The sequence below is a fragment of the Oncorhynchus keta genome, chromosome 22 (genome assembly GCF_023373465.1).
Source record: "Oncorhynchus keta strain PuntledgeMale-10-30-2019 chromosome 22, Oket_V2, whole genome shotgun sequence".
Classification (NCBI taxonomy): domain Eukaryota; kingdom Metazoa; phylum Chordata; class Actinopteri; order Salmoniformes; family Salmonidae; genus Oncorhynchus; species Oncorhynchus keta.
Genome location: NC_068442.1, coordinates 44,672,282 through 44,694,645, shown reverse-complemented (window position 1 = coordinate 44,694,645; position 22,364 = coordinate 44,672,282). Strand labels below are relative to the sequence as shown.

At 47.6% G+C, this 22,364-nt stretch overlaps 1 protein-coding gene across 2 annotated transcripts in view; it reads left to right on the top strand.

Annotated features, from left to right (window-relative positions):
• The window catches only part of LOC118401550 (prolyl 3-hydroxylase 2), a 106,676-nt gene that overhangs the window by 69,576 nt on the left and 14,736 nt on the right, over positions 1-22,364 (top strand). For both annotated transcript variants that reach the window (XM_035799158.2, XM_035799159.2), the window contains exons 4-6: positions 13,296-13,427; positions 17,270-17,397; positions 21,964-22,053. In XM_035799158.2, coding sequence (XP_035655051.2) covers positions 13,296-13,427; positions 17,270-17,397; positions 21,964-22,053 — 350 coding nt within the window. The remainder of the gene's footprint in view (positions 1-13,295; positions 13,428-17,269; positions 17,398-21,963; positions 22,054-22,364) is intronic.

Here is a 22,364-nt window from a genome sequence, read left to right as displayed (position 1 = left end):
GTGTTTCAAGGTAACATATTGATTGTTTTAAACAACACAGACAGAGTGTAATGTGTACTTCACGCATTCCTCCTTAGTGAATGGTGTGTGTTTGTGGTGGGATACTGTGTTAGCCGTGTGTGTATGTGTGTGTACGACTGCACATGCATAGCCTCATAGGATCTGTATGACGTGCTCCTTAACTATCTTAGACCAGTCTATCCCAACTACGGTCCTCCAGTAACCCCAACAGCACAAAACAGCTGATTCAGTTTGTCAAGGGCTTGATGATTAGTTAACAAGTAGAGTCAGGTGTGTTTGTCTGGGGCCACAACAGAAATATTCCCATTCCAGTTAAGGCTTCATCCGTACTAGGACGGTGGATATTGTTCGTCCTCCTGCTGCGAACTCTAGCATACTTGTAACTGTGCATGTATGACGCACATGACTAATCGAATGCCAAACTCTTCATTTAGCTGAAACATCAATCCATGTGCGAGACAGAACTCTTCATTGAGACGATGCTGAAACATCAATCCATGTGCGAGTCAGAACTCTTCATTGAGACGATGCTGAAACATCAATCCATGTGCGAGACAGAACTCTTCATTGAGACGATGCTGAAACATCAATCCATGTGCGAGTCAGAACTCTTCATTGAGACGATGCTGAAACATCAATCCATGTGCGAGTCAGTGGCACATTTTCCATTGGTGCCAAAATGGAGGAAAGGTTATCTTGCAAATTCAGCAGGCTATGGTGTGAAATAGGTTTTCAAAATGTTGTCTTTATTTGATTATTTATCGTTGGTGTGCTTATCAATGCACGAGCACCTTTTTTTCCTCATTCCGATTAATATTTTTGTCATTTTATTCTATCAAATGTGTTACTTTTGTGTGAAGTTTGAAATGCAATCTGTGATATATTTTAACATTACCATTTTTTTACACAGAAAACCCCATTTTACAAATAAAATATTTTGTCAGTTGTCTCCCTCGAAGTGGATGATGACGGAATCTGATTTCATTGGTCCTCAACTCGCAGCTTAGTCATTTAATTCAGGATAAGTGGCGTTAATCATGAGTTAGCCTGCCCGCTGTTATACCAAGTTGAACTCAGAGTTGACTAAACTCCTTTAAACCTGCTTCGTAGGATTCCCCTCTGCTCTGAACCAGTTCCTATCGACACATTTACTGACTTTACAATTTACATACATTTAAAAACATTAACATGTAGTGTGCATCTATCAGTTGCACATACATGTCAGTACATACACACAACAAGTAGGTCACATGTCAGTACATACACACAACAAGTAGGTCACATGGGGGAGAGGTGTTGTGCGTTGTAAGGCGTTGTAAGTTCACTATGCAAACAAATTGGAATTTAACACATTCATGTTTCTTAGAAAAACAAGAAGTGGTGCAGTCAGTCTTTCCTCAACTCTTAGCCAAGAGAGACTGGCATGAATAGTATTAATATTAGCCTTATAATTACAATAAAGAGCAAGACATGCCCCTCTGTTCTGGGCCAGCTGCAGCTTAACTAAGTCTTTCTTGGCAGGACTTGATCATGTGACTGGACAATAATCAAGATAAGATAAAACTAGAGCCTGCAGGACTTGCTTTCTGTGGTGTCAAAAAAGCAGAGCATCTCTTTGTTACGGCCAGACCTCTCCCCATCTTTACAACTATTGAATCTATATGAAAGATTAGTGGAATCTGTGTGGGTTGCTGGACAGGTAGGATGACTGACAGTGAAGGTGAACAGGTGGTCACGTGTCAGGTGACAGAGGAATGTATGAGACTGAGGCAGGAATTCCTTTAACCATAAAGTGGTATATTTACTGAGTAGTCTGCTGCATCACAAAGGAAACAAATAACATGTATACAATCAAATTCATAATCAAAGATCAAATCATATCAGTCATTATTAACACAAGTTAAGGAATTCAACAGTCCAGTTCATTAAGAAGTCAATAGTAATCATCCGTGAGTCATTTAGGCTCATAAATAATTATCATAAATCATGAAAGAATACAAACAGTGAATGGTTATACAATCTATAATCCCCATGATCAAAGTCAATCCGTTAGCAAACAATGATGTTTCTCATTTCACGCTTTCAGTTGTCTTCATGTGTACATATAATTAATTTCAATACACATGAACCATATCGATTGCATAATTGGCCTATGAGGATCCGTAGGGCCGTGATCATTGACAATTCACATTACACAATATGTTTGAAGCTGCGCTCCAAGCCGCGCTCCGCGGTAATAACTATTAACAGTAACTGAATGGCCCACTCTCCCGATCGCCACTGATAATTCAGAAAGGTAACATGAAAGGTAACAGAGTCGGTGGACTTACGTGGATTCATGGACGCACAGAACTTCTGGATGAGATGGAGTTAAGGAAGAGAAAGCAGCGAGATCAGGCGATGGCAATTTCCTCCTTTTATGGAGTTGAGATCTGTCAGACATTTCCACCTGACCTAATTAAAGCGCCCCTGGCCCAGCTGAGTAAATGGCAATGAATTAAAGGAGTATTCCACCAACTCCATGGGCCTTTTCTACAGCCACCCCGGAAATTTGTTAAATTCCACATTCCTCAAAAAAGGCTCATTGCTCCCCGTCCTCTGTCATCTCAGGGAGAGGAATTAGTCGGGCAACTGGCCGGATATATGTCCGGTTCTTCACCTGGATTTCCACTGATCTAACACGACCATCGGTCCCAGGCATGGTCTTAGTTATACGGCCCACCGGCCAGGAGGCTCGAGGCAGATGAGGGTCCACCATCATTACTACTTGGCCAGTTTCCAGGCTGGCCATTTCTCTACGCCATTTCCCTCTGTGCTGTAGACTTGGTAGGTAATCCCGAATGAATCGGGCCCAAAAATGGTCAGCTAAGATTTGGCTGTGTCGCCACCGGCGTCTGCCTACGAGGTTGGTATCAGCATACATGGCTTGAGGAAGTGACGCATCTCGGCGTCCCATCAAGAGCGTATTCGGTGTAACCGGATCGGGGTCAGCGATGTCTGCAGAGAGATATCCCAAGGGTTTGGAGTTCAGAATCCCTTCCACCTCTATCAGGAAGGTCCTCAAGACAGTTTCAGTGACAGTTTGGTCCCCCAGGACGACTCGTAAGGCCGTTTTTACAGATTTGATCTCTCGCTCCCATGTTCCTCCAAAATGAGGAGCGCCTGGAGGGTTAAATTTGAATGAGATTTGTTGGTCCATCAGCTGATCCTGGAGGCTGGGTTCCATGGCTTGGAAGGCTTCCTCCAACCTGGCTTCTCCTGCCTTGAAGTTCGTACCTCTGTCAGCCAGGATCTCGTAGGGTTTCCCCCATCGGGAGATAAACCGCCGTAGGGCCATGAGGAAGGCTTCCGTATCCAAACTCTCCAGTAGGTCCAGGTGGACACATCTGGTTGTCAAACACTTGAATAGAATGCCCCAGCGCTTTTCCACACGACGACCTAACTTGATCATCAAGGGGCCAAAGCAATCTACTCCTGTTGACCAGAAGGGTGGTTTAAGGAGGCGCAAGCGAGAAGAGGGTAAATCTGCCATTTTGGGCACCGTAGCTCCGGCCCACCATCTCTGACATTCTACGCAGGCGTATTGGTGCTTACGAATGGCTCCTCGTCCTCCAATTATCCAGTACTTCCGCCTCATCTCCCCATAGACCCTCTCTGGCCCTGGGTGGAGAAGCCGCTCATCATCTTGATGAGGAGCCTGGTAAGAGGGTGTCTGGAGTCAAGGATAATTGGGTGGATAGCATCTGGGTCCAAAACCTCTGCTTGGCGCAGCCTCCCTCCGACTCTGATCACTCCAAGGATTGGATCATATTCTGGGGCAAGAGAGAGAAGACGGCTGTCCTTAGCCACTTCCCTACCGGCTTTCAGAGCTTTTAACTCCTCAGGGAAGCTAACTGCTTGTGTTTGCTGGAGGAGTAGTGTCTCTGCCGCGAGGGAGGTAGGTATAGAAGCCACCCCATCTGAGGTCTGGTTTGTGGTGGTGATCAGATCCGGCAGTGTTTGGGATTGTGTTAGGTCAGGGAGAGCCGTTGTTGGTTCCGTAGAAATGCTGTAGCATTGGGCGGACTTCCTTAACTCATGAGCTTCAGTTGGTTGCGGAGGGGCCGCATGCCTGGGGGCTGTCGGCCACTCTTTCTCTGGTTGGGACAAGAATGGTGGTCCCAAGCTCCAGCGATGGGGTTTAGCCAATTCCTTAAGGGTTTTACCTCTAGTAACGTCATCAGCAGGATTGTTTATGCTATCAACATACCTCCAGTCCTGGACTTCTGTTAGGTCTTGGATTTCCGCAATGCGAGTTCCGACGAACACCTTATACCTGCAGGACTCCGACTTGAGCCAGGTCAATACAGTGGTCGAATCACTCCAGTAGATGACCCGTTGGATTGACAAGGTGAGCTCGGCTCGCAAGGTAGAGGCCAACTGGGCTCCGGAAAGGGCAGCACTGAGTTCCAGCCTAGGCATTGACAACTGCTTCTTGGGTGCGACCCTGGACCTGGCCATGACAAAGGAGACATGGGTGTGGCCTGCCTTATCCTCCACTCTAAGATAGGAAACCGCCCCATAAGCTCGCTCCGAAGCGTCACAGAACACATGCAGTTCCAGGCATGATCCCGGTTGGTCAGCACAGGATGGTACATAACATCTTGGCATTTGGACATCAGAGAGCTCCGTTAACTCAGTTTCCCAACAGATCCATCGTTCTACTAGGTCAGCCGGGTGGATTGGTTCATCCCAGTCCCTCTTGGTCTGCCACAGGTCCTGGACTAAGACTTTGGCCCGTGTTGTGTATGGCAGGATATACCCAAGGGGATCGTATTGACTGGCCAGGGTCCGATAGATGGTGCGCAGAGTGGGGGTTTCGGTACTCGGGGATGAGCGGTGCTTATACCCCAGGGTATCCGGTATGCAGCTCCACCTCAGTCCTAGAGTGGGCTCTTCTGGGTTAGCACCAGCCTGCGTTAGCCATAGTTCACTGCTACTGGACCTAGCTTGTGGCGGGAGGTGCTGGATAACCTCCGCTCTGTTACTAGCCCACTGTCGGACCTCAAATCCCCCTTTGGACAGGAGATTCCGTACTTTATCAAGGAGTGATTTCGCTTCAGCCGTGGATGGGATGCTCTGTAAGCAGTTATCCACATAGAAGGCATTTTCCACTGAATCCAATACTTCTGGGTCACTGTCTGGATGCTCTCGTGCGTGTCTCTGCAGAGCGTATATGGCACAGCAAGGACTGCAGGTGGTGCCAAATGGGAGTACCTGCCATTCATAGATTGTGGGCTCTGCATCTCGTTCCATATCTCGCCATATGAACCGGAGCAGTGTGGTGTCGGAAGGCAGTAAACGAATCTGATGAAACATGGCTTTGATGTCTCCACTGATGGCTGTAGAGTGCTGCCGGAACCGGAGAAGGACACCGAGCAAGGAAGGACCTAAGGTTGGTCCGGGGAGTAGACAGTCATTCAGGCTTTGACCAGCAGCTTGGAATGAACAGTTGAAGACAAGTCTATACTTCCCACCATGTTGCTGGATAACATGGTGAGGGAGGTACCAGGATTCACGGAGTGTGTTTCCCTCTTCATGAGCTGTCACTTCAGTGATGTAGCCTGCCTTCACAAGGTTATGAATCTCCCTGTTATGAACTTCTGCAAGCTCAGGATTCTTCACCAGGCGTCGCTCCGTTCCACGCAGTAGTGGGAGTACAGCCCGTGTCGTGGTTGCCAGAGGAGGATGGTTGGGCACCCGTAGCAGTGGGGTTGCATACCTGCGAACGCCATCCATTTCAGTGGTGGTGGTGCTCTTCTCCAGGAGGTCTAATGCATAGGAGTCATTTTTTGAGCGAGTGACCTCCTGTAGCTTCCGGTTGGAAAAGGTGTCCATCTTCCAGAGCATCTCAACATTCCGAAGGAGGTCAGTGGCTGCATCTGGATTGCTTCTGGTGAAGAGGACTTGCTGTGACTGTACAGCTTGGGTGGAGAGAAGTAGATGGGATGGACCTTGCACAGCCCAACCCAAGGATGTATGGACAGCAATGGGTCCTCCTTCTGGTCCAGCTCGTATAGGCTCAGTCGGGGTGACGAGATGTGGGTGGTCTGACCCAATCAGGATAAGTGGTGCTACTCTGCCCATGTTAGGAAGAGGCAATCCTCGTAGATGAGGATATTGTTTCTGTAGAACACTTACCGGGCAGGAGTGCTCTGCGAGATTCAAGCCATCTGCCGTGAAGGCATTGGTGATGTTATAGGCCACGTCCCGGTTTCCTGAAGGTGAAATGTTAAAGGTTACAGCAGAGCCTTTCATTTGGATAACATCATGTCGCACCGTTCTGAGATTAAGGGTCTCGGGGGTCCCCTCCAGGTTAAGCTGACGGGTGGCCGCCGTGAGAATGATCGTTCTTTCTGACCCATCATCTAGAACGGCGAATGTATCAATGCTTCTCCCTTCACTTTGCAGAGTGACCTTGACCACCTTCAACATGACCCTTGGAGACCGGTTCTGCTGGTCGAGATACAGCTCCTTTGCAGCTCCTACCATGAGCATACTCTGCTCCTTCTTTGCTTGGGGAATTAGATCATGCAACACGGTGAGATGGATTTCTTTACAGTGGTTGCAGGGTTTCCTCAATGTGCAGGTCTCCACCTTATGGCTACGGGCACACTTGTAGCATCGCTCGCCTGAAGTGATCCAGGCCTTCAATTGAGTTTGAGTGAGCTTTTTTACTCTGGGGCATGAGCCAAGGAAGTGCCCCTTACTATTGCAATATGGGCAGTAAGGCTGGAATTTGATGTTCTTGCTCTTGAGAGGGGTCTTCTCCCCGGCCTCACTATTTAAGTACATGGTAGTGGGATTTTGCCTTTTCTGTCCCTGCTGGCGTTCAAACTCCTTCCTTCCCCCGGTGGCTATGGCGGAGATTGTGGCCTGGTGAGCGATGCTCTTCGCCTTTGCCTTCACCTCCAACCATGCGGCCAGGTCTCTGAGAGCATAGGTGCTTCTCGAGCCCTCTTTCAGGATGCCCTTATTCAAACAATGTTCAATGAAACTGTCTCTGAGGTACACTGGAAGTTTGCTAAGAAGCCTGTCCACGTGGGAGCCACATTTCAGCTCGTTCCCGTCTTCTCCTTCAACAGATTGGAGCAGATAGAGGTCAGGGATTGTACAGCCAGGGAGAATTCTTGGAAGGCAGCATGGTCTCCCATTTTAATTGGAGACGTGTTCAGGATGTTGTTTAGTTAATTCTGGACTAGCTGACGTGGCTCACCATATCTCGCCTTCAGGGCCTGGAGAGCTGCAGTGTATGGTGTTGCGGAGTGCATAAAGGATTGGGCCAGCCTGTATGCACTGGGAAACCGCAAATGATCCATTAGTACTTGGTATTTGTAGCGTTCTGACAGATGACTGTGAATACCCAGTAGGCTCTCCAATGCCATTTCCAAAAGGACAAATTCACTCTCCTTTCCATTTTCAAATTATGGCAGTTTGGGTCTGGGAATTCCATAGGCTGAGGCTACTAGAAGTTTCATAATGTTTGCTTCCTCTTCTGGTTGTGTGAAGGATAAACCCGGGACTTCTGATGAGCCCACTGTGGCCTCATTGGGCCTGTCCCCTACTGTCCCAGACCCTCCATTTGTGGCAGCCGGAATTGGGCGAGAGCCCTCCGACCTGTTGTATGAGGACTGGCCTGGCCCTGGACGAAAGGAACGTTTTGCCTTGGTTGGTAATTGGCGGAAAGGCGAAGGAGTGATGCTTTGTCCAGATGGAGGAATGCTAACTTGTGTCACTGGCATAGAGGGCGTTGGCGGAGCGGCCCGTCTCCCATGCTCCGTGTTGGCTGTTGAACCCGGAGCCTCCGAGGACTGTGTGCCATGCTGTACCAGAGGGGCAGATTGGGAAAGAAAGGCAGACAGTTCAGGTCCATGTGGAGGGGTGGTCAGGTCAACTCCCTGTTCATTCACACAAAAAAAGGATGAGACCATCCGTGCCTCCTCTAATTCCCTTCTGGCTTGACGGTGCCGTCGCTGCTGTGCCAGGTCCTTGGCAATGAATTCCCTTTCCTGTAGAGTTCTACGGGCCTGCACATCCAATTGGTGACATCGTTCGTCAGCCTGTCGTTCCTCCTCAATCTGACGCTCAATTTCCTCCAAAGCTAATAGTTTCATCCTCTCTTGTAGGACAGCGGTCTGTGAATCGCTGAGGGCTAGTGAATGGCGGCTGCCATGGCCACTTCCAAAGGGGTATCCACTGGTCAAACTCCCACTCCGTCTAGAGTGCTTTGACGATTTCCCATTAGTTAAGGGGTGAGCGGAGCCTGCCTCTGGAAGCTGGTCGACCTGTGCAGTAGGAGTTACCTCCTCCATAGGTTCTTCACGTAGACCACTTTCCTGCTCCAAAGCAGTTTCCGGTCCTTGGCTCAGAGGGGATGGTTGATGGCTGAAACGTATAGTTGATCCATCAACACTTTGAGCTCTGGTGGGCTTGCCCTTTGATGTCGGAAAATCGACCACATAATCCTTAAGATAACCAGGTGCTTGCCTGGTTCTTCTGGTGTTGCTGGTGGTTGAGGATGAAGCCTTTGTTGCTTTAGGCTTAGCTCCTGGATATTTCCTTTGTTCCAAGACCTTTCCCTCAGCTGCTCTCTCCTCCTCGCTTCTTCCTTCCAGTGGAGACAATTCTTCCCTCTCCGCCTCCATTTCCTTTTCACCTGTCTTTGGTTCAGTCATCATCCGGCTCAAAGGACCATTGAAAGATTAGTGGAATCTGTGTGGGTTGTTGGACAGGTAGGATGATTGGCAGTGAAGGTGACAGAGGAATGTATGAGACTGAGGCAGGAATTCCTTTAACCATAAAGTGGTATATTTACTGAGTAGTCTGTGCTGCATCACAAAGGAAACAAATAACATGTATACAATCAAATTCATAATCAAAGATCAAATCATATCAGTCATTATTAACACAAGTTAAGGAATTCAACAGTCCAGTTCATTAAGAAGTCAATAGTAATCATCCGCGAGTCATTTAGGCTCATAAATAATTATCATAAATCATGAAAGAATAGGCTAACTGTAGTACACCTCTGTGACCAGGCTAACTGTAATACATCTCAGCGTCTCAGTGACCAGGCTAACTGTAATACACCTCAGTGACCAGGCTAACTGTAATACATCTCAGCGTCTCAGTGACCAGGCTAACTGTAGTACACCTCAGTGACCAGGCTAACTGTAATACACCTCAGCGTCTCAGTGACCAGGCTAACTGTAAATACACCTCAGCGTCTGTGACCAGGCTAACTGTAAATACACCTCAGCGTCTCAGTGACCAGGCTAACAGTAATACACCTCAGCGTCTCTGTGACCAGGCTAACTGTAATACACCTCAGCGTCTCTGTGACCAGGCTAACTGTAATACACCTCAGTGACCAGGCTAACTGTAGTACACCTCAGTGACCAGGCTAACTGTAGTACACCTCAGTGACCAGGCTAACTGTAATACACCTCAGTGACCAGGCTAACTGTAATACACCTCAGCGTCTCTGTGACCAGGCTAACTGTAAATACACCTCAGCGTCTCAGTGACCAGGCTAACTGTAATACACCTCAGCGTCTCAGTGACCAGGCTAACTGTAATACACCTCAGCGTCTCAGTGACCAGGCTAACTGTAGTACACCTCAGTGACCAGGCTAACTGTAGTACACCTCAGTGACCAGGCTAACTGTAGTACACCTCAGTGACCAGGCTAACTGTAGTACACCTCAGTGACCAGGCTAACTGTAGTACACCTCAGTGACCAGGCTAACTGTAGTACACCTCAGTGACCAGGCTAACTGTAGTACACCTCAGTGACCAGGCTAACTGTAGTACACCTCAGTGACCAGGCTAACTGTAGTACACCTCAGTGACCAGGCTAACTGTAGGACACCTCAGTGACCAGGCTAACTGTAGGACACCTCAGTGACCAGGCTAACTGTAGGACACCTCAGTGACCAGGCTAACTGTAGGACACCTCAGTGACCAGGCTAACTGTAGGACACCTCAGTGACCAGGCTAACTGTAGGACACCTCAGTGACCAGGCTAACTGTAGGACACCTCAGTGACCAGGCTAACTGTAGGACACCTCAGTGACCAGGCTAACTGTAGGACACCTCAGTGACCAGGCTAACTGTAGGACACCTCAGTGACCAGGCTAACTGTAGGACACCTCAGTGACCAGGCTAACTGTAGGACACCTCAGTGACCAGGCTAACTGTAGGACACCTCAGTGACCAGGCTAACTGTAGGACACCTCAGTGACCAGGCTAACTGTAGGACACCTCAGTGACCAGGCTAACTGTAGGACACCTCAGTGACCAGGCTAACTGTAGGACACCTCAGTGACCAGGCTAACTGTAGGACACCTCAGTGACCAGGCTAACTGTAGGACACCTCAGTGACCAGGCTAACTGTAGGACACCTCAGTGACCAGGCTAACTGTAGGACACCTCAGTGACCAGGCTAACTGTAGGACACCTCAGTGACCAGGCTAACTGTAGGACACCTCAGTGACCAGGCTAACTGTAGGACACCTCAGTGACCAGGCTAACTGTAGGACACCTCAGTGACCAGGCTAACTGTAGGACACCTCAGTGACCAGGCTAACTGTGGGACACCTCAGTGACCAGGCTAACTGTGGGACACCTCAGTGACCAGGCTAACTGTGGGACACCTCAGTGACCAGGCTAACTGTAATACACCTCAGTGACCAGGCTAATTGTAATACACCTCAGCGTCTCAGTGACCATGCTAACTGTAAATACACCTCAGCGTCTCAGTGACCATGCTAACTGTAAATACACCTCAGCGTCTCAGTGACCATGCTAACTGTAATATACCTCAGCGTCTCAGTGACCAGGCTAACTGTAGGACACCTCAGTGACCAGGCTAACTGTAGGACACCTCAGTGACCAGGCTAACTGTGGGACACCTCGGTGACCAGGCTAACTGTGGGACACCTCGGTGACCAGGCTAACTGTGGGACACCTCGGTGACCAGGCTAACTGTGGGACACCTCGGTGACCAGGCTAACTGTGGGACACCTCAGTGACCAGGCTAACTGTGGGACACCTCGGTGACCAGGCTAACTGTGGGACACCTCGGTGACCAGGCTAACTGTGGGACACCTCGGTGACCAGGCTAACTGTGGGACACCTCGGTGACCAGGCTAACTGTGGGACACCTCGGTGACCAGGCTAACTGTGGGACACCTCGGTGACCAGGCTAACTGTGGGACACCTCGGTGACCAGGCTAACTGTGGGACACCTCGGTGACCAGGCTAACTGTGGGACACCTCGGTGACCAGGCTAACTGTGGGACACCTCGGTGACCAGGCTAACTGTGGGACACCTCGGTGACCAGGCTAACTGTGGGACACCTCGGTGACCAGGCTAACTGTGGGACACCTCGGTGACCAGGCTAACTGTGGGACACCTCGGTGACCAGGCTAACTGTGGGACACCTCGGTGACCAGGCTAACTGTGGGACACCTCGGTGACCAGGCTAACTGTGGGACACCTCGGTGACCAGGCTAACTGTGGGACACCTCGGTGACCAGGCTAACTGTGGGACACCTCGGTGACCAGGCTAACTGTGGGACACCTCGGTGACCAGGCTAACTGTGGGACACCTCGGTGACCAGGCTAACTGTGGGACACCTCGGTGACCAGGCTAACTGTGGGACACCTCGGTGACCAGGCTAACTGTGGGACACCTCGGTGACCAGGCTAACTGTGGGACACCTCGGTGACCAGGCTAACTGTGGGACACCTCGGTGACCAGGCTAACTGTGGGACACCTCGGTGACCAGGCTAACTGTGGGACACCTCGGTGACCAGGCTAACTGTGGGACACCTCGGTGACCAGGCTAACTGTGGGACACCTCGGTGACCAGGCTAACTGTGGGACACCTCGGTGACCAGGCTAACTGTGGGACACCTCGGTGACCAGGCTAACTGTGGGACACCTCGGTGACCAGGCTAACTGTGGGACACCTCAGTGACCAGGCTAACTGACACCTCAGTGACCAGGCTAACTGTGGGACACCTCAGTGACCAGGCTAACTGTGGTACACCTCAGTGACCAGGCTAACTGTGGGACACCTCGGTGACCAGGCTAACTGTGGGACACCTCAGTGACCAGGCTAACTGTGGGACACCTCAGTGACCAGGCTAACTGTGGGACACCTCAGTGACCAGGCTAACTGTGGGACACCTCAGTGACCAGGCTAACTGTGGGACACCTCAGTGACCAGGCTAACTGTGGGACACCTCAGTGACCAGGCTAACTGTGGGACACCTCAGTGACCAGGCTAACTGTAGGACACCTCAGTGACCAGGCTAACTGTAGGACACCTCAGTGACCAGGCTAACTGTAATACACCTCAGTGACCAGGCTAACTGTAATACACCTCAGTGACCAGGCTAACTGTAATACACCTCAGTGACCAGGCTAATTGTAATACACCTCAGCGTCTCAGTGACCATGCTAACTGTAAATACACCTCAGCGTCTCAGTGACCATGCTAACTGTAATATACCTCAGCGTCTCAGTGACCAGGCTAAATGTAGTACACCTCAGTGACCAAGCTAACTGTAATACACCGCAGCGTCTCAGTGACCAGTTAGTTCTCATTTACAACTGCGACCTGGCCAAGATAAAGCAAAGCAGTGCGCAAACAACAGAGTTACACACAGTCTATATACAGTGTGTGCAAATGTAGTAAGATTAGGGAGGTAAGGCAATATATTGGCCATAGGGGCAAAATAATTACAATTTTGCAATTAAACACTGGAGTGATAGATGTGCAGAAGATGAATGTGCAAGTAGAGATACTGGGGTGCAAGGGAGCAAAAAAGATATAACAATATGGGGATGAGGTTGTTGGGTGCGCTGTTTACTGATGGGCTGTGTACAGGTGCAATGATCGGTAAGCTGTTCTGACAGCTGATGCTTAAAGTTAGTGAGGGAGATATAAGACTTTGCAATTCGTTCCAGTTTTTGGTAGCAGAGAACTGGAAGGGAAGGCGACCAAAGTAGGAGTTGGCTGATGGAGTTGGCTGGTGATAACAATCAAGAATGTATAATAACCAGTGGAATGAAAAACACCGTATGAAATACCAACGTTAGGGTAGCCAAATATTGTTAGTGGTTCATCGTCATTATTATACAACTCAATGCTTTTTTCTGTGCTTTACATGAGTAATTAATTAATTGACCTGTATCCTCTCCACCCTCCTGTGTGTGTTTCAGACCACTTCACCCAGGTGCTGCACTGTGAACACGAGTGTGTTAGAGACCTGTCCACTCGGCCCGGTCGTCTCTCTCCCATGGAGAACTACCTGCCTCTGCACTACGACTACCTGCAGTTTGCCTACTACCAGCGTGAGTAATATTACCTTACACTGCCTCTACACTATGACTACCTGCAGTTCACCTACTTCCTGAGTGAGTAACATTACCTTACACTGCCTCTACACTATGACTACCTGCAGTTCACCTTCTTCCTGAGTGAGTAATATTACCTTACACTGCCTCTACACTATGACTATCTGCAGTTCACCTACTTCCTGAGTGAGTAACATTACCTTACACTGCCTCTACACTATGACTACCTGCAGTTCACCTACTTCCTGAGTGAGTAACATTACCTTACACTGCCTCTACACTATGACTACCTGCAGTTCACCTACTTCCTGAGTGAGTAACATTACCTTACACTGCCTCTACACTATGACTATCTGCAGTTCACCTACTTCCTGAGTGAGTAACATTACCTTACACTGCCTCTACACTATGACTATCTGCAGTTCACCTACTTCCTGAGTGAGTAACATTACCTTACACTGCCTCTACACTATGACTACCTGCAGTTCACCTACTTCCTGAGTGAGTAACATTACCTTACACTGCCTCTACACTATGACTATCTGCAGTTCACCTACTTCCTGAGTGAGTAACATTACCTTACACTGCCTCTACACTATGACTATCTGCAGTTCACCTACTTCCTGAGTGAGTAACGTTACCTTACTGCACCTTACTGAATCTTACTCTGCCCTACTGCACCTTATTGAACCTTATTCTGCTCGACAGCACCCTACTGAACCTTACTCTGCTCGACAGCACCCTACTGAACCTTACTCTACCTTACTGAACCTTACTCTGCCCTACTGCACCTTACTGAACCTTACTCTGCTCTACAGCACCCTACTGAATCTTTCTCTGTCCTACTGCACCTTATTGAATCTTACTCTATCTTACTGCACCTTACTGAATCTTACTCTGCTCTACAGCACCCTACTGAACCTTACTCTGCCCTACTGCACCTTACTCTTCCCTACTGCACCTTACTGAACCTTCCTCTACCTTACTGAACCTTACTCTGCCCTACTGCACTTTGCTGAACCTTACTCTGCCCTACTGCACCTTACTGAACCTTACTCTGCCCTACTGCACCTTACTGAACCTTACTGAACCTTACTCTGCCCTACTGCACCTTACTGAACCTTACTGAACCTTACTCTGCCCTACTGCACCTTACTGAACCTTACTGAACCTTACTCTGCCCTACTGCACCTTACTGAACTACTGCACTAAATAGGGAATATGGTGGCATATGGGATATAGGTTATTATGATTACCTGAAGTTCACCTACTACCAGCATGAGTATTACCTTACTTCACCCTACTTTACCCTGCTTGACCTTGCTTGCAGACAGGGTGTGTTGTTCAGACTACAGGGGTGGCCAGCCCTCATCCTGGAGGGTTGTCGTGTGTACAGGCTTTTGTTGAATGACTAACACACCCACACCCATCTTAAATGAGATAAGTATTCACCTGATGACTCACACAGAGAGCTGGGAAATGCTCTGTGGAGAAAGACTAGGAACTGTATTCATAAAGCTTCTCAGAGTTAGAGTGCTGATCTAGGATCAGCTTTTCCTTTTAGATTGGGATGAATGGACAGAACTCCTAATCTGTGATGTTTTGTGAGTACAGGCCTACACAATCCACACCCAACAGACCAGGACCACACCTCAGTAGGAAACCACACAAACTCATTCAGCAACATCTGGTGTCCGTATCTAAAAATATATGCACGCATGACTGTAATTCTCTCTGTTCTCTTCTCTTCTCTTCTCTTCTCTTCTCTTCTCTTCTCTTCTCTTCATCCTAAATGGCACCCTATTCACTGCATAGTGCACTACTTTTGACCAGAGTCCATAGGGAAATAGGGTGCCTAAATACGGAATAGGGGGCCATTTGGGACTGTCTGTGTAGTCTGGGCTGATTGGGGATCAGATGTTAGAGGGAGAGAGAGACGGGTTGGCAGGACAGTACAGCAGCGGAGAGAAGGAGGGAAAAGACGATGTGATGAATACTTATGAGCTCATCAGATCATGTCTAATGCCCCTGCACCACATGTCTAATAAAACAAGTGGATCGTGGGATTCTAGGAAAAACAGAGCTCAATGAATCATTCCTAACAGCGGCACTTACTGTGTCGTCTTCCGTATATAGTGCACTATTCCCTATATAAAGGACAGGGTACCATTTGGGACAGATCTGTGTGAATACTGTGTGAATACTGTGTGAATACCGTGTGAATACCGTGTGAATACCGTGTGAATACCGTGTGAATACCGTGTGAATACCGTGTGAAGCTCTGCAAGGCTCTACAGTTGATGTTACTTGGAGACTGTGGGAGATGCCGTTAACCATATAATTAGTTATTTAATAGGATCTCTATGCTATTGACAGTGAGGAGTGTCAACGCTGAGTCTATAGCAGGCTGGACTTTCGAGGCAAAGGAGAGATTTTCAGTCCGGTTTAAATGCAAAGGCCTTGTCACCCTTTGAGATCGTATGGGGTCTCTTGGTCTCTTTTACAAGGCCCCCATGTCTAACTTGTACATGGGGGGAGAGAGGTAAAGAGAGAGAGACAGATTGAGAAAAAATAGCAAGAAAAAGTGTCTTCAATGTTCCAAAAAGTTTTTTATTGTCTATTGTTGCACTGTTTCATGTCATGCCAATAAACATTTTTAAATTGTTAAAATGGAAATTGAGAGAAATAGAGAGAGAATGCGCAGTCATCCATCAACGTCTCTAATTGCTTGTTAAAAAGACAAGTCTCCTCACTCAGCAGCCTCTCATTGCTCTGCGGGAAGCCGTTTCCTCAGTAATCCGTGCGGTGACATTGTCGTTTTTATAGCCTGAAAGCCCCTCGCTGTTTAAGACCTGGGAACCAGGGGAACCTGAAGAGACGTGCTGACCACAGAAACACTCGCTGCCTTTGCCCCTCCAAGAAGTGGTTTCAGAACCAAGCTGCTTTACAAGCTAGTAAAGCACGTGGGTGTGGGGGAGGGGGGTGTACAGTGTTACTAGCAAGTCACTACTCGCTTTAAGATCTTTAGATACAGCAGATATACTGCACATCCTCCTCACACCTAGTCAGTCCCACCAGCCATCCTCCCCAGTCCCAGTTCTCTCCTAGCCTGGAGCAGCAGTGTGGGTGTGTGGGAGTGCGTTTCTGTGTTTCCACTATCTCACACAGCCTCTGACTGCCTGTCACTGCTCTAGCGTCTTTCTCCAGTGTGCTCATGGTTCTGGAATGTTCAGCTGCTAGACTTCCAGAAGCTCCAGACACACATCTCATCCATGGCCTAGGGGGCTTTGTTACATGTGGCTTTGTCTGTGCTGACCTGTATGAGTGGGACCTCTCTTCCTCAACAGTGCAGAATAAGTGTAAAGTAGCAAAACTATCAATATACATTAGTGCACTCTATAGGGAACAGAATGCCATTGGGGACACTGCCTTACAGGGTAGTTCAGGGAGGGAGTCTGAGGTGTGGTGACTGGTCCTCACACCTAATTCTGTTGATCATTTTTCTCTCGCACTCTTTGTTCATCTCGCTCTCTTTTTCTCTCACTCCTTACCCACGTCTTTCAATTTCAGTATTCAATTCAATTTTCAATGTTCAGCTTTATTGGCACAGTAGGAGCCAGCCAGTGTCGCCAAAGCAACAGAACACAGTAATATCGATATCTACCTGATAATGTGCACTTTCTCTCACTGTCTCTCCAGTCAATTTCAATATTCAATACCGTTTTCAATTCAAACGAGCTTTATCGACACAAGACCCTCACAACGTTGCCAAACAATACAACAGAACAAAACACTACTGTCCATTTCTTAATGTCTTCTTTCTCTCTCTGTCTCTCCAGTTAACAAGGTGGAGGAGGCCTTGGCGTGTGCCCAGTCCTACCTGCTGTTCCACGAGGGGGACGAGTTTATGACAGAGAACGTGGAGTACTATAGAGAGGCTATAGGTCACGACCTCAAACCCCGGGAGGTAAGACCTTGGCTCCGTCCAAAATGGCACCCTATTCCCTATATAGGGAACAGGGTTCCATTTAGAACAGTATACATTCTACATGGAACACTGCTGTCTACATAGGGAACAGGGTTCCATTTAGGACTGTATGCATTCTACATGGAACACTGCTGTCTACATAGGGAACAAGGTTCCATTTAGAACAGTATGCATTCCACATGGAACACTGCTGTCTACATAGGGAACAGGGTTCCATTTAGGACCGTATGCATTCTACATGGAACATTGCTCTCTACATAGGGAACAGGGTTCCATTTAGGACCGTATGCATTCTACATGGAACACTGCTGTCTACATAGGGAACAAGGTTCCATTTAGAACAGTATGCATTCCACATGGAACACTGCTGTCTACATAGGGAACAGGGTTCCATTTAGGACCGTATGCATTCTACATGGAACATTGCTCTCTACATAGGGAACAGGGTTCCATTTAGGACCGTATGCATTCTACATGGAACATTGCTCTCTACATAGGGAACAGGGTTCCATTTAGGACCGTATGCATTCTACATGGAACACTGCTGTCTACATAGGGAACAGGGTTCCATTTAGAACAGTATACATTCTACATGGAACACTGCTGTCTACATAGGGAACAGGGTTCCATTTAGAACAGTATACATTCTACATGGAACACTGCTATCTACATAGGGAACAAGGTTCCATTTAGAACAGTATGCATTCCACATGGAACACTGCTGTCTACATAGGGAACAGGGTTCCATTTAGGACTGTATACATTCTACATGGGACACTGCTGTCTACATAGGGAACAGGGTTCCATTTAGGACCGTATGCATTCTACATGGAACACTGCTGTCTACATAGGGAACAAGGTTCCATTTAGAACAGTATACATTCTACATGGAACACTGCTGTCTACATAGGGAACAAGGTTCCATTTAGGACTGTATACATTCTACATGGAACACTGCTGTCTACATAGGGAACAAGGTTCCATTTAGAACAGTATACATTCTACATGGAACACTGCTGTCTACATAGGGAACAGGGTTCCATTTAGAACAGTATACATTCTACATGGGACACGTGTGTGTGTGTGTGTGTGTGTGTGTGTGTGTGTGTGTGTGTGTGTGTGTGTGTGTGTGTGTGTGTGTGTGTGTGTGTGTGTGTGTGTGTGTGTGTGTGTGTGTGTGTGTGTGTGTGTGTGTGTGTGTGTGTGTGTACTGTGCGGCTAATGACTGGTCACTACTAGTTTTGTTTGTATTCCTCAAACCTTCATTCCATATCAAATTCAATTTAAGGGGCTTTATTGGCATGGAAAACACATGTTTATATTGCCAGAGCAAGTGAAGTAAGATGATATACAAAAGTAAAATTAACAATAACATTTTTTATATTAAACATTACACTCACAAGTTCCAGAACAATATAGACATTTAAAATGTTATATTATGTCTATATACAGTTAAAGTACAAAAGGGAAAATAAATCAACATAAATATGGGTTGTATTTACAATGGTGTTTGTTCTTCACTGGTTGCCCTTTTCTTGTGGCAACAGGTCACAAATCTTGCTGCTGTGATGGCACACTGTGGAATTTCACCCAGTAGATATGGAAGTTTATCAAAATTGGGGTTGTTTTCTAATTCTTTGGGTCTGTGTATTCAGAGGGAAATATGTCTCTCTAATATGGTCATACATTGGGCAGGAGGTTAGGAAGTGCAGCTCAGTTTTCACCTCATTTTGTGGGCAGTGAGCACATAGCCTGTCTTCTCTTGAGAGCCATGTCTGCCTACGGCTGCCTTTCTCAATAGCAAGGCTAGGCTCACTGAGTCTGTACATAGTCATAGCTTTCCTTAAGTTTGGATCAGTCACAGTGGTCAGGTATTCTGCCACTGTGTACTCTCTGTTTAGGGCCAAATAACATTCTAGTTTGCTTGTTTTTTTGTGTTAATTCTTTCCAATGTGTCAAGTAATGATCTTTTTGTTTTCTCATGATTTGGTTGGGTCTAATTGTGCTGTTGTCCTGGGGCTCTGTAGGTTGTGTTTGTAAACAGAGCCCCAGGACCAGCTTGCTTAGGGGACTCTTCTCCAGGTTAATCTCTCTATAGGTGATGGCTTTGTTATGGAAGGTTTGGGAATTGCTTCCTTTTAGGTGGTTGTAGAATTGAACAGCTCTTTTCTGGATTTTGATAATTACTGGGTATCGGCCTAATTCTGCTCTGCATGCATTATTTGGTGTTCTACGTTGTACACAGAGGATATTTTTGCAGAACTCTGCATGCAGAGTCTCAATTTGGTGTTTGTCCCATTTTGTGAATTCTTGGTTGGTGAGCGGACCCCAGACCTCACAACCATAAAGGGCAATGGGTTCTTTAACTCATTCAAGTATTTTTAGCCAGATCCTAATTGGTATGTCAAATTTGATGTTCCTTTTGATGGCATAGAAGGCCCTTCTTGCCTTGTCTCTCAGATCGTTCACAGCTTTGTGGAAGTGACCTGTGGCGCTGATGTTTAGGCCGAGGTAGGAATAGTTTTTTGTGTGCTCTAGGGCAACGGTGACGAGATGGAATTTGTATTTTGTGTTCCTGGCGACTGGACCTTTTTTGGAACACCATTATTTTTGTCTTACTGGGATTTACTGTCAGGGCCCAGGTCTGACAGAATCTGTGCAGAACATCTAGGTGCTGCTGTAGGCCCTCCTTAGTTGGTGACAGGAGCACCAGATCATCAGCACACAGTAGACATTTGACTTTTGACAGATTCTAGTAGGGTGAGGCCGGGTGCAGCAGACTGTTCTAGTTCTAGCTTCATTTTGTACTCTTTTCGTACCTTAGTATTTTATACATACACAGGGTATTGTATTATCTCTGAACAGCAGGAGGCAGCTTCTAAGGCCTCTACATTTGGTTGGAGTAGCCGGTTTGATTCTCTTGCCATTGTTGGGCTAAAGGGCTTTGACACCTGTCATTGGACACGTCAGTGCTAGTTGAAGATGCATCTCTTTGTCCTAGCAGCTTGGTAGCCTAACTTAGCATTCAGTCCTTATAAAGTCAAATCTATCGTTGTAATGTATTTTTCTTCTTGGCTTTTGAAAGTTAAAAAAATAGCTTCAGACTAAACATTACTCACTCAGTTCCAGGTTGGATGGTGTTTTCAGTTTGTTTGCCAGAGCATTTGCTTTATAGCTTGGGCCTTCCAGGTAATTCTGTAATTCTGTCCAAAATCAGGTTGTAGGTTTGGAGTTTTGATTTGAAGTGAAGGTTATGTTGTGGAGGGTAGCGTCCTGTATGTGACCCTGCCAAAAAATACAAGTTTATCTAACTCTAAATTTATATTCTTTTAAGAACATGCTGAAAAAATGCAGGAGCTCATCTGCTCATGACCTCTCTCTGTCTCTCTCTGTCCCTCGCGCGCTCTCTCTCTCGCTCTCACCCTCCCTATCTCTTTCTCTGTCTCCCTTGCTGTCTCTCTTTCTCTCTCTCACTCTCTCCATCCCTCTCTCATTTCTCTCTCCCTCCTTCCCTCTCTCTCCCTCCTTCCCCCTCTCTCTCTCCCTCCTTCCCCCTCTCTCTCTCCCTCCTTCCCCCTCTCTCTCTCCCTCCTTCCCCCTCTCTCTCTCCCTCCTTCCCCCTCTCTCCCTCTGCTCTCCCTCTCACCTATTTCTCCCTATCTTGCTCTCCCTATCTTGCTCTCCCTATCTTGCTCTCCCTATCTTGCTCTCCCTATCTTGCTCTCCCTATCTTGCTCTCCCTATCTTGCTCTCCCTCCTTCTCGCTCTCCCTCCTTCTCGCTCTCCCTCCTTCTCGCTCTCCCTCCTTCTCGCTCTCCCTCCTTCTCGCTCTCCCTGCTTCTCGCTCTCCCTGCTTCTCGCTCTCAGGGACCTCATTTACTCAGTAGAGAGCTGTGGTCTGCCTCCCTGCCAAATAGACCTTTCAGCAACAGGGAGTAGGGGGAAATCATGTCCCAATGCCCACAGAAACAATTTAGGAGCTGTTTGCATTACGGGTGAAAAGAGGATTTTTCTGGAAACCACAAACGCTACTGGCTGCTCTCTTTCATAACAAAGCGTCACTCCTTTTCATCTATTGCAGATCTTCGCCCATTCTTTCTCCCTCTCCTCTTCTCCTACTCCCAGCTACTATAATGTAAGTCCAAGACGAGACTTTTTTATCGGGTCATGTCCATGCTTAAGAAGCGTCAGGCTGCGTTCCAGCCGCTCCGGTCACAGCAGTCCTCCTTTAAGGCCCTGCCAACTAGTAAAAAGCTCATCTGTGAAATGCTGAGATGGCAAAATATAACAGCCATTGGGTTCATCACTGAGGAGAGGAGAGGATGGTACCCCCCACTGGGTCAGGCCTGTAGGATGCTTGGCAGCTGAAAAGGAAGAGGTATTAGGGTAGGGATGTACGTACAGTGATATAGTACTACAGATGTGTAGTGGTTAGGGACATGGTCTTCCTAAATGTTATGCTTCAAGGGAGATTCAGTAGCTGGGTGATGTGCTAAGTCAAAATGGATTGTACCTGTGGAGATGAACAGCCCAGTGTGTCTCCAGAAGGCTGAGTGGTACCTGCGGCGCCATGAGCAGGAGCTGGAGCTACTGATGATCGGCAGTGACAACATGCACGTGGAGCTTACAGAGGGGGTGAGTAGTACGCTGAGGACCAATGGCAACGTAGCCTCTTATTGGAACTCTTTGGGCTGTCTGTAAAACTTGTGAATGGCTTTCCTGACTAATGACAGAGCTTAGGCCGTATGAAGCGTCTCAGAGTAGGAGTGCTGATTTAGGATCAGTTTTTGCCCTTTAGATGATAAAATGAATACGATAGCATGGATGAAGGAGGACCAGATCCTAGATCAGCACTCCTACTCTGAGACACTTGATTCATAGTGTGCAGCACAGTAACAGGTGCCTGGTAGTTACACCATTACTCTCTCAGCACACAGCACCACCTG